Here is a 13,612-nt window from a genome sequence, read left to right as displayed (position 1 = left end):
AGAGCATATCTATGGAATGACCTTCTGTCAGAATGGTTTGTTTTGACGTAGGATCTTTCATCTCAAACATTAGCTTGGATTCTCTTCTGCAGATGCAATCTTTAGAAGGATGAGAGGGGATCTTATAGAAACATTTAAAATTATTCAAAAGATTGGACAGACTAGATGCAGAAAAAATGTTCCCGATGTTGGAGGAATCCAGAACCAGGGGTCACAGTTTAAGAATAAGGCCATTTAGGACTGAGATCAGGAAAAACTTCTTCACCCAGAGAGTTGTGAATCTGTGGTCCCAGAAGAGGATTTACTAACATCCAATACGATCACTCCACTCTTTTACTTGTGTATGGCATGATTGTATTCAGGTATGGTATTTTCTGATTTGATTAGATAGCACACATACAAAAGCTTTTCCCTGTATTTCGGCACACTGGGTGCCGATTCCTCTCTTTAACACACAAACCCAGGTTCCTGTACTACCATCTAACTTAGTGGAGCCCAGGTCCCTGTGTTCCCTGTAACTAACCCAGGCACCAGTACCCATACCTCCTTTAAACTCACTGTCGTACGATTACAGAGTTTAAAGTGAGGAGGGAAAAGATTTAATAGAAACCTGAGGGGCATCTTTTTCACACAAAGGGCAGTGGGTATACGGAACGAATTACCAGAGGAGTTAGTTGAGGCAGATGCTATCACAACATTTAAAAGACATTTGGAGGGGTCCATAGATAGCAAAGGTTTAGATGGATATGGGCCCCCACGTGGGCAGGTGGGGCTAGTGTAGATGAGGCATCTTGGTCGGCATGGCCAAGCTGTATCTTTAAATTAAACATCAGAGCGGCACGGTAGCACGGCAGTAGAGCTGCTGCCTAACAGCGCCAGATACCTGGGTTCGATCCTGACTATGGGTGCTGCCTGTACGGAGTTTGTACATTCTTCCCGTGACCACGTGGGTTTTCTCCGGGTGCTCCGGACTCCTCCCACAATCTAAAGACGTACAGGATCGTAGGTTAATTGGCTTGGGTAAAATTGTTAAATTGTCCCCAGTGTGTGCAGGATAGTGCTAGGGTGATCGCTGGTCAGTACGGACTCTGTGGACCGAATGGCCTGTTTCCAGGCTGTATCTCTAATCTAAACTAAAACTAAACTTAGAATATAATGCCTTTCCCAGACTTTTAAAGTCCTCTTGTGTTGGCTGACAGAAGAAAGATGGCAGGTGTGTTTTACTAGAAGCACTTTGCTGCGTCAATATTTTGGGCTAATCCCCTGATCCTCACATTGCTGAACCAGCTGCCCCACACACCTTTCCATGTAGGCATGGTGCAATAAAATGGTCGACTGAGCACACTCCATCTGCCATCTTTTGTGCATCCGAAACAGATGGCTGCAGAGTTGGAAACTTTAACAATAAATGCGACTTGCCAGAGTCTTACTCAGGAACTAAAATGAGGAAAAAAAAGACACAAGCTGCTGGAGTAACTCAGCAGGTCAGGTAGCATCTCTGGAGGACATGAAGGACAAAGTTTCGAGTTGGGACCCTTCTTCTGATTGATTTTGGTTGGGGCGGGGGGAAAGAAAGCTGCAAAAGAGGAGAGGACAGGACAAAGCCTGGCAAGTGAAAGGTAGACACAAAGTGCTGGAGTAACTCAGCGGGTCAGGCAGCATCTCTGGAGAATAGTTCAATAGGAAAAAGGATGGGTGATGTTTCGGGTGGGGACCCTTCTTCAAACCCACCTCTAAAGAAGGGCCCCGACCCGAAACGTCATCCATCTTTTTTCTCCAGAGATGCTCCCTGACCCGCTGAGTTACTCCTGTACTTTGTGTCTATCTTCGGGATACACTGGCATCTGCAGTTCCTTTCTACACCAGTGATAGGTGGATACAGGTGAGGGATTGCAGGATGGGCAGACAAGGGCTAGGGGTAAAAAGGAGAGAAAAGAGTGCCAGATAAGGGGAGGTGTGGAGGGATATGGGGCTGGGGGAAGATAAGGGGAGGCGAGGAGGGATATGGGGCTGGGGGAAGATAAGAGGTGTACTTTTGATATTCTAATCCCTGGTAATTATCGGAAAATAAATTGTGATCATGTGCAGTTTTGCTGGCTTTCCCAATATACGTACTGGACACACACATACTGGAAAATTTGGCAGAGCAATTTAGGAACTAACACATCAGACATGTGTTAAGTTGAGACCTGAAGGAAAGATCCAGATTCTTCGAAATGTCCAAACGCAATGTGCATTAACACAATTTTGCTTTTATGTCTGATTTTATGATGCTTGCTTTCTGACCGGGGCATTGCTTGAAGAAATAAGCTGACTACGTTATGGTTAAAACTAGTCTCTTTATATACTAGATCTTTAACTAAGTAAATAACATGCCTCAAAGGAGTGGCTGCAACAGTGATTTCTGTGACTGATGTTTGCTGCTTAATTTCCACAAACACACTGTAATCTTTGGATACTGAACTCTTTCACCTTAGTTGATGTAAACAAAACTGTGTTGCATCAAAGAGAGAAATTTGATGTTAGTGCGCAGACTTTTTAGTTTTAGTTTACTTTAGAGGTACAGCTCGGAAACCACCTGGTCCGCTCCGACCAGCACACTAACACTACCCTACACACACCAGGGACAATTTACATTTACACCAAGCCGATTAGCCTACAAACCTGTACGTCTTTGGAGTGTGAGAGGAAACCGGAGCTTCCCGGAGAAAACCCACGCAGGTCACGGGGAGAACGTACAAAGTACGTACAGATAGTACCCGGAGTCAGGATTGAACCCAGGTCTCTGCCTCTGTAAGGCAGCAACTCTACCGCTGCACCACCTCAATTCCTGAAGAAATAACTAGAAAGCCTAAACATTCATCCTAACTGCCATAAATCATAAAGTTCACATATATATTATGCTCTATATTGCAAAATGTTAGTTAAAGACTTGAAAGAAGCTAATATCACAACGTTTAAAAGAAATCTGGACAGGTACATGGAGAGGATAGGCTTAGAGGGATATTGTGGGCTGATGGAACTAGAGTAGATGGTTGGCATGTAGGAACGTTTCAACGTTGTATAATGCTGTGGCTCCATGACTCCAAGTGCTATTAAACAAAAGTTAATATTGAGAAGCACAGCTGAGATCACGGGAGATACCTAATGACTGGTTTTCTGGAGAGTCTTAAAGACAGGAAGAATGGCATAAAGCAGATACAAGAAACTGCAGATACTGGAATGTTGAGCAAACACAAAGTGCTGGAGGAACTCAGCGGGTCAGGCAGCATCTGTGCAGGGAATAGACAGACAATATTTTGGGTTGGAACCCTTCTTCAGTCTGAAGAGGGGTCCCAAACCAAAACGTCGTCTGCCATTCCCTTTTTCAGATGCTGCCTGACCCGCTGAGTTCCTCCAGCACTTTGTGTTTTGGGAAGGGAATTCCGGAACTTGGGATTTTGCTAATGGTGGACCAATAAAGTTTGTGGATAACAAGAGGTCAGGATTAGAGGAATAAAGCTTCAGTCTTCCAATACTTTGGTTGGGAGAATGTCAAACTCATTGAGTAGTGGACATCAGACAAGTTGCTTGAGAACTTAGCAACAGTGGTGGTGTCAGGAGATGTGGTGGTGAGATAGAGTTCATTGCTGTCAGTACATGAATGGAAACCAGCACTGTATTGTAGACCATTTCTGCGAGAGGCCGTATGTCCATGAGAAACAGGAGGAGTAAAGGCAGACCAAGACTTGGACAAAATAAACCTTTTGTGAATAATCCACCGAGCTTCTTTGTATAAGAAAATGACTGCAGATGCTGGTACAAATCGATTTATTCACAAAATGCTGGAGTAACTCAACAGATCAGGCAGCATCTCGGGAGAGAAGGAATGGGTGGCGTTTCGGGTCGAGACCCTTCTTCAGACTGAGTCGCTTTGAGTATTGTTAGATGTGCCTTGACTGATCTACTTAATTTTTAACACACCTCCATTGAGGTTCAATTTATGGCTACCTTCAAGATGTACTTGGATTTGTAATAAGTTGCCCGTTTCCACTGCCGTGGGGAGGGAGAGGCACGCACATTTTGCAGACTGAAGGAGGGTCTCGACCCGAAACGTCACCCATTCCTTCTCTCCCAAGATGCTGCCTGACCTGCTGAGTTACTCCAGCATTTTGTGAATAAAAAGAACTTCTTTGTACTACCTTTTCTTTCCTTCCATTTACAACTTTTAATTCTTTTTCTTCACTCATTCCAGTATTGAAACTTTAACCTACGAATTATGCTACTGCCTTTGGCTGTACATTCACAAACTAAAAAGTCCTGTGATTAAATAGAAACAGAATGGTGAGGCAGTCAAGTGCTAGCAGGATGCCAAGACTGGAAAATGTAGCTTATGCATGAAATATTAGGTGCTCAAAGTGATGCAATCTGAATTTTCTTTTCCAAAAGCAAGAGTACATAAACACAGTTGTAACTAAGCACTCAACCTTCAGGATGTTTTATCTATTAGCAGAGTCAAATGTTTCATTCCAAGAACACACAAGGGTCCAAAGAAACTGCTTCAGAAATACTACGTAGATTGTTTTTGTTGAATTTCCTTGGGATTTTTCTTGGGGCTCGAGTTCTGTGATTTCATCAAGTTTTCCACAATGTATCAGTCCCTTTGAGTATTGCTAGATGTGCCTTGACTGATCTACTTAATTTTTATTTATTATTTTTATTTAATTTTTATTGAGGTTCAATTTATGGCTACCTTCAAGATGTACTTGGATTTGTAATAAGTTGCCTGTTTCCACTGCCGTGGGGAGGGAGAGGCACGCACATTTTGCAGCACTTGTAAGACCTCCCCTTAGTTTGAAAGCACAGTTGACAGCCCTGGCACTTTAAAGACTTGCGGTGATTCCCTCCGAAGTTTTGGGGTTTGGTGTTGGCAGGCCAGCAGTTTCAAAACATTCCAAAGGCTCACAATAGACTTGAAATGATAAAGATGAGTAGTTGTGGTCTGGAGCATCCAGGCAGTTTGGCAAATGAGATTCCGCAGAACTGGCAGGAATTCAACCGAGGACTTGCTTCCCTAAAGCAGCTATTGCTGCAAAGACTAGTGCTATTTTTTGAATTTTGGAATTAAGCAGGCACTATTTTTGCGGAATAGCGCACCAAGGAAAAGTTTGCTTCAAAAATCCCGTGATTACCTCATGAAAATAAATCAAAAAGCTTCCATGTTATAACACACTATTTTTATAAAATGTAGAGTCAGAAAGTATCATCTGCACTGAGAAGTTGGGTGAAGACAGAGTGGCAATTAGACAGAACAAATTCTGATCAATTGCATGTCCATCTCTGTAGTTAACCGAGACAGAGGTGAAAATATTATTAAAACCCTTCACCATTTACCACCTGTAATGCAACATAATTTATCCCTCTGGTGCAATATCATGGTCACATACATAAACAGCCACTTTGAAAGGCACACGAATAGTGAAAGGCTTGGACGGAACGGATGTGGAGAGGATGTTTCCATTAGTGGGAGAGTCCAGGTCCAGAGGTGATAGCCTCTGAATTAAAGGACGTTCCTTTAGGAAGGAGATGAGAAGGATTTTTTTTCGTCAGAGGGTGGTGAATCTGTGGATTTTATTTGCCACAGAAGGCCGTGGAGGCTGTCAATAGATATTTTTAAAGCAGAGATAGATAGATTCTTGATTAGTACAGGTGTCAGGAGTTATGGGAAGAAGGCAAGAGAATGGCGTTAGGAGGGAGAGATTCATCAGGCATGAATGAATGGCGGAGTAGACTTGATGGGCCGAATGGCCTAATTCTGCTCCTATTACTTATGACCGTATGACATCTATATTAATGATCAGTCATACCCTCTTCTGTCAATCATATATTTTACCAAACTTCTTTAATTACCATCTCTTCCACCATATCCAGCAAACACAATTAATTTAGAATTTTCCACTCGCAACAAAATACTTAAATTGGACTTCAGCTTCTTCAGGTAGTAAGACTGATTCAAAGACCGATAATTCTATACTCTCAATGAAGTCCTAGTCAGTTCACCCATATTCCTCAGACATTAAGATGGTAAACACACAATTGGACTTTGTCAGCTTTCTTCCACCAAAAACCAATTCCTTTCCTCTCCTCGTCTCCTATATCATTCATAGATTTCATCACGAAAAAGGGCAGCCATGCTTCTCCTCTCTTAGAGGTTTAAAGAGATTCAGTGTGTCAGCATTTCCTCTAACAAACTTTTACGGATGCACTGTAGAAAGTATCCTATCTGACTGCATCATGGATGGTAATGGGAGTTCCAAAGCACAGATTCCAAGAGGCTGCATAGAGTGGAGGACATAGCCCAGAATGTCATGGGCCCAGCCCTTCCCACCCTCAAAAGCATATCCATGAGGCACTGCCTCAATAAGATGGCATCTATCACAAAGGATCCCCACTATCTGAGCCATACCCTCTTCTCACCGCTACTGTCAGGCAGAAGGTACAGAAGCCTGCAGCCCCACACCACCAGGTTCAGGAATAGTCACTTCCCAACAACCATCAGGTTCTTGAACTGACCTGCACAACCCTAATTCTATTTTGGCAACAGTACACGATGGACCAATTCTTGCGCTACCATGGACTTATTTTACAATTGTGTATTTTTGCACTAATGTCTTATTATTTCGGCCGTCTATTTGTTTTCACATCTTGTATAATTTATGTGCAAAATAATTCTCCTATATTTCCCATTTCCAATAGATCCTAAATTGTAATTAAAAGGAACTGCAGATGCCGGTTTACAAACAAAGACACAAAGTGCTGGAGTAACTCAGCAGGTCAGGCAGAATCTCTGAACATGGATTGGTGATGTGTTAGATCGGGACTTCAGACTGATCCCAAACAGTTGTTTTTATTAAGCCATTTCAGATCACAGTTAAGAGCACCTATCAGTCTGGAGTCACATATAGACCTATCTGTGGGACAGATTTTCATCCCCACAGTACACCAGCAAAAGCAAAATGTTTTTTATAACAAACCAGTGGTTAAATAGTAATTGTTGCAGGTACTAGTCAATGATATCATATGTGTTGCATTATGTGCATATAAATTTCAGTTTTTGAATCTCCCTTTGGAATGTGTTTTAAGCATTCTTTACAACAATCAGGACACATCTCTAAGTTTTTATAACCCGATAATTTTACAAGCAGATAATTATAAAAAAATGTTTTTCATGATTAACATATTTTCCATTTCCCAGTCGTTTGGATTCTTACAATGACCTACAAAGTTTTCTTAATTGGACAATATTTTCAGGGCAAGGATCCTTAATTACTTTAATGACCTGCTGAGTCACTCCAGCACTTCATGTTCTTTTTTGTTCACCAGCATCTGCAGTTCCTTGCGTCTACATCCTCAATTACTTGTTAAGTACAAAGCCAGAATAGATTGAACATAAACAAATCAGTTAGTAAAGAATTACAAACTTATAATGCATGAAGCAGCCTACAGACCCATTCAGCCCATTCCAGATTTTTAAAGAGTGTTATGGTATAATCCCCCACATACAAACCTTGTCCATAACTCCGTGTGCTCTCATTCTGAATCATTTCACTGAACACCCTTCAGAATTAGTTATGTAACTCTCCTTAGCATTTCAGATTGAGTGCTCCAGATCCCAGCAACAAGGGGGGGAAGAAAAATAGACCAAGAGAGAAAAGTTACCTTACGTGGATTGACATTTTTAATTGAAGCTAGAAACTAGGCCAGTTCTGCCCCACTCATTGTCAGCTCCTTCCTCCTGTATGTTTAAAACTTCAGTCAGTTTACAATAAGCATGATCCTTATGAACACATTCATTATTACTTCCAAGACATTCAATTTTTATTCCTCTGTTTTCCAGATCTTAGTTATAGAGATATGGAGTGATACAGCGTGGAAACAGGCCCTTCGGCCCAACTTGCCCACACCGGCCAACATGTCCCAGCTACATTAGTTTGGCCCATATCCCTCCAAATCTGTCCAATCCATGTACCTGTCTAACTGTTTCTTAAATATTGGGATCGTCTCTGCCTCAACTACCTCCTCTGGCAGCTTGTTCCATCCACCCACCACCCTTTTTGTGAATGGTACCCCTCAGATTCCTATTAAATCTTTTCCCCTTCACCTTAAACCTATGTCCTCTTGTCCTCGATTCGCCTACTCTGGGCAAGAGACTCTATGCATTTACCTGTGTAGGAAAATAACTGCAGATGCTGGTACAAATCGAAGGTATCACAAAATGCTGGAGTAACTCAGCAGGTCAGGCAGCATCTATGGAGAGAAGGAATGTGTGACGTTTCGGGTCGAGCCCTTCTTCAGACTGATCGACGTTTCGGGTCGAGACCCTTCTTCAGACTGATGCATTTACCTGATTTATTCCTCTCATGATTTTATACACCTCTATAAGAACACCCTTATCCTCCTGCGCTTGAAGGAATAGAGTCCCAGCCTACTCAACCTCTCCCTCTAGCTCAGACCCTCTAGTCCTGGCAACGTCATAAGATGTTATTCATTTGTTACCTTGTGGTGTTTATAATTCCTTATTAATAATCGGGCAAGACATTACACAAAAACAGAAAAATAACAGACTAAATAATGGCAATACAAACTGAAAATTCAAGAAAATCACAGCAGATCAGACAGTATCTGTGGAAAGAGAACCAGTCAATTTTGGGGATCTGTGATCCTGCAGAACTATGTTCTTCAGAACAGAGTCTTTCAAGTACTTTACAATTTGCTTTTTGGTTTTTTATTTTAAAACCTACAAAGGCAATGGTCTGAATTACTTCCTCTGGCACTGAGACAACATTTCTATGTACCTTGCATCTAACCAGCTGCAGACCGTTTTTAGAATTGTCAGTTGAGATTTCTATGAATCTGTATTTATTTCATAGTGTACAAAGAAGCTCTTCAACCAGTTTGAAGAGTACAATATCAGTGTTTTTTTATTAAAAGGCCAAAAAAGGGCTGGTATCATTAAAAATTAAGCAACATTCATCAACATTTATTTCTCCATAAATACACCCCTTCTTCCTTTTTGATTTTGTGACCATTCAACTTCCAATGTACTAAAATAATAAGTAAAAAGTATAAAATCAACACATAAAATTTGTGCGTTGAATACCCTTCAGTATTATTTATGTAACTGCCCTTAGCATTTCAGACAAAGTGCTCTAGATCCTGACAATAGCAAGTGTAGGTAAGTAGACATGGAGAGAACACTTATTTCTCGACTCCCCCCCCCCCCCCCCCCCCCCGCCTCTCCCCATCCTATCCCACTCCCATGTGTCCCATCTGGACCTGCACCTATTTCTCCCCTCCCCACCCCCTCCACCTACCTTTCTTCCTCTAGCTTCACAATTCGCAACTCATCATTCGTTCTGTCACACACCTTCGGTCTTTTAATCCATGGCCTTTGTCCAACCATCTGCCCATCAAAAGACCCTCCTCACCTGCATACATCTATTACCTGTCAAGCTTTGTCCTGCCCCTTCTCTCTTCCAGCCTGCTTTTTGTGGCTCATATTGTAGCAAAAAGTATTGAATAAGTGGTGGAATTTTTATGAAATGGCATAATTTGTAATGCACAAGATTTCTCTCTCCTAAAATCTTTCTAAAGGGTCCATTTCAGATTGGAATAACTATTCAGCAATCTCCAGTTTGTTTACTGCAAAAGAAGTTAATGAATCACAAGAAAATGTTTACGTAAAACCATTCCCAATTATGAGCATCAATGCTCTTAGAACAATGGCCATGAACAGTGAGGGAAATGAATGAAGGCACTTACTTAGTAAGTTTTTGTGAAACCATGGCCTTGAGAAATTCGGTTACAATTTCTGGAGTCTGATTCTTGCAGGGTGTTTTGGACAAATATTTAAGAGTCTGTGGGTGAAATGCAGAACTGTGGTTAATCACCCTGGTAACCTCCATAATGAATGTTTCAATCCAAAATGCTACTCGCTCATGCTGCAGTCTGTTGTTTTCATGAAAATATATTATTCCTTTATCTGTACACTGTGGACGGCTCGATTGTAATCATATATTTTCTTTCCGCTGACTGGTTAGCACGCAACAAAAGCTTTTCTCTGTACCTCGGCCCATGTGACAATAAACTAAACTAAACTAAATATATAGATTCACTGGAGATGGTCTTGGAGGGGAGGATGCTCCTCAAACTGCGGAGCATCTTGGACAACACAGCTCACCCCCTCCATGACAGACTGGTCAACCTGAGGAGCACCTTCAGCAACAGACTGGTTCCACCAAGATGCAGCACAGAACGCCACAGGCGATCCTTTTTCCCTGTGGCTATCAAACGGTACAACTCCTCCCCCTTCTGTCGTGGGGTAGACTGAGACTGACTCCCCTTCCCCCTCCCCCCCCCCCCCCCCAATCTTTGCACATCCCCAATCCTGGACTTTCCACTCGTCACTTTAATTGCATGTTTCATATATCTTGTTGTGTTTTATGACTGTTGGCCTTGTTTATTTCCCTCCTGGGATAAATAAAATTTGATCGTATTGTATCGTATTGCATATATACTTTCCAAGTTACAAAGAGCCAACTTATGTACATCCTGTACGCATTTGGGATACCGGTGGGATGGATAGGGACAGCTTTGCCGTCTGCTGTAGGGCTGCAGACATCTATGAGGTGGCAGCAGGGTATTTCCGAGCATTCCCTGTATCCACTCCCCCCTCATGCTGAGCTGCCACGATCAGGGGCTGGGTGGAGGTGAGTGGAGCTGGGAGCGCTGAGCAGATTCACTCACTGAGTCTGTGAGGACGGCTGGTGGCCACTCCTCCCGCCCCTGCTCGCTCCTACACACTATCTACGTTCATTTCCCACTTACAAACGGTTCGGATCATGTGGCTGGAGCAGAGTTAGGCCATTCGGCCCATCAGGTCTTCTCCCCCATTCAACCATGGCTGATCTATCTCTCCCTCCTAACCCCATTCTCCTGCCTTCTCCCCATAACCCCTGACACCCATATTAATCAAGAATCTATCTCTCTCTGCCTCAAATATATCCACTGACTTTGCCTTCTGTGGCAAAGAATTCCACAGATTCACCACCCTGAACACTTCTCAGGAATGGAACTCTTCCGCAACCTGGGACTTCTGTACCAGAATGGTAAACAGAGACAGGTTCGGAAAATAAGTAGTCAAATATCTGCTTCTTTTCAAAACCCTTTTAATAAAACCAAAATGTAATAATTCCAAGGAATTGCAGGTTTGTAGGTTAATTGGCTTCTGCAAATTGTCCCTAGTGTGTCGGATAGAATTAGTGATTAGGTGATCGCTGGTCGGCGAGGACTCTGTGTTTAAAAACACTGTTTCCACGCTAAAATCATAAGCCACGATGGCCGAAATCAAAATTTATTATCCACAGGATGCATGACTGGCCACCTATTAAAATTACATTTTAGCGTTTATCGATAAACGAATGTAATTTTCTATTTATAATGTCATATTTTTGGTGCATTCTAACTGACTCCAAGCTATCTCCTGGTCAGCTGCGTTCTATGAAAAGCATCTTCAAAATTGCCCGGAGAAGGCAGGCAGAAGTATTAACAGCAAGGTTTCCAAGGCAACAACATGTTCAATCTTGCGTGCATTTCTGCTGTTGACGGTGCACTGTTGCAAAGAAACTGGCAATAATTTTAATCATCCTTTAATGGCAAAGGTACAATACCCAAGAAAAACAAGGCTCTGATGAACCTCCAAAGGAATTTAGGAGTCTTAAAAAAGTTCTCCTGGCAATGTAAATCTTGGTAAAAAGAAGGGTTTCTTTTTCTCTTTCTAGTCAGATAAAAATTTAGGTTTTTGTGATAATATTTAAAAAATTGAAGTGTGCTCTCATTTAATTAAAAGCAGTTCATCACAAAAGGAAAAATTGTTTAAGATCTACTTTATCGATACGACACGGAAACAGGCCCACCGAGTCCGTGCCGACCACCGGTCTCCGTACACTAACATTATCCTACACACCCTCGGGACAACTTACAATTTTACCGAAGCCAATTAACTTGTAAACCTGCAGGCCTTTGGAGCGTGGAAGGAAAGATGAGCACCCCGGAGAAGACCCACGTGGCCAAAGGGAGAACGTACAAACTCCGTACAGACAGCACCCGTAGTCAGGATCGAACCCGGATCTCTGGCGCTGTGAGGCAGCAACTCTACCGCTGTGCTACTGTGACAATGCAGTCCTGTTCCATGCTCTAGGAGAGACTTTTGATGGCAGATTTGAAAGAAGGGGGAAAATATTTGAACAAAGCAACACCATCAACTCATCAACTCTCACAGGGATCAAGTAGGGATGTTGGAAGATCAGCAGATGAGTGAAAAGTGGAGGTGGCGAGTTATGGGTCTTGTTTACAAAGGGAGTTTGAAGGCAGCATAAATAGATAAAGAAGCTAAAAAAAATGCCAGATCAAAGCAGGGGCATGAGGGTTATATTATAAGTTATGCTTGGCAGACAATGGAGGGCAGAAGCTAAATGTAAAATTGTCACTAGTGTGTGTAGGGTAGTGTTAGTGTACGGGGATCACTGGTCGGTGCGGACTCGGTGGGCTGAAGGGCCTGTTTCCACGCTGTATCTCAAAGGTACACTAAACTAATTAAACCACATGCATACATTGTACCCGTAAACGACAGTGCAATAGTGTCCTCTACTCATTGAGGCTATTGTTGGGCCTCCCCTTCCCCTGAGTAACTTGTATGGAAACATAACAAATCTCCTGTCAATGTGAAGCTGAACTCACAATCATCTTTCTTTCCTGTCCCTTAGAGTGCTGAGTCAGAGGCACAGAGTAACCTTTATTTAGTAATAGGCATGAAGCACACCAGACTGTACTGACATCTGTTCCCTCGAGCTGGGCTAACTTTTTGTTTTGAATCAAATAAAAAGCTAGTTTTTCTTTGAAAGGCTAACCCTTCGACCATCAGGCTATTAAACACTACAAACTCCAAAAAGGCTCCAAATTATATAGACTTGTATAGACATTACTTTTGACTTTCCACTATTATTGTCTATTTATTTGTCTGATTGTTTTTTTTTATAGAGACTGAACTTTTATTTTCTCTGTTGTGGGTTTTACAGAGTACTATGTTTATATATCCGTTATGCTGCTGCAAGAAAGAATTTCATGGTTCCGTTTTGGGACATATGGCCATAAAACACTCTTGACTCTTGACTTTTGAGATACAGAATGGAAATGCCCTACCGAGTCCACACCGACCATCAGTCCTGAACCCACCAGTACGGCTGTACACACTGGTTCAGTGTTATCCCACTTTTGCATCCACTCCCTACAGTCTGGGAACAATTTTAAAGAGGCCAATTAACCTACAAACCCGCACGTCTTCGAGATGTGGGAGGAAACCGGAGCACCTGGAGGAAACCCACATGTTTACTGGGAGAACATGCGAGCTCCACACAGACAGCACCCGAGGTCAGGATCAAACCTGGTTCTCTGATGCTGTGTGGCAGCAGGTCCACCAGCCACACCACTGCGCTGCCCTTGTGGCACAACTGTAATAACTGTAAAGCATTTATTTTATTGTCTGTAATGTAAATTATCCTTGCACTAGTTGGTC

At 42.4% G+C, this 13,612-nt stretch overlaps 1 protein-coding gene across 5 annotated transcripts in view; it reads right to left on the bottom strand.

Annotated features, from left to right (window-relative positions):
- crcp (calcitonin gene-related peptide-receptor component protein) overlaps nt 1–13,612 on the bottom strand; it is a 49,672-nt gene that overhangs the window by 19,734 nt on the left and 16,326 nt on the right. For all 5 annotated transcript variants that reach the window (XM_078422562.1, XM_078422561.1, XM_078422559.1 and 2 more), the window contains exon 4: nt 9,802–9,896. In XM_078422562.1, coding sequence (XP_078278688.1) covers nt 9,802–9,896 — 95 coding nt within the window. The remainder of the gene's footprint in view (nt 1–9,801; nt 9,897–13,612) is intronic.

The sequence above is a fragment of the Rhinoraja longicauda genome, chromosome 26 (assembly GCF_053455715.1).
Source record: "Rhinoraja longicauda isolate Sanriku21f chromosome 26, sRhiLon1.1, whole genome shotgun sequence".
NCBI lineage: Eukaryota > Metazoa > Chordata > Chondrichthyes > Rajiformes > Arhynchobatidae > Rhinoraja > Rhinoraja longicauda.
The sequence above is the reverse complement of the archived record's forward strand: the minus strand, read 5'-3'. Positions and strand labels throughout refer to the sequence as shown.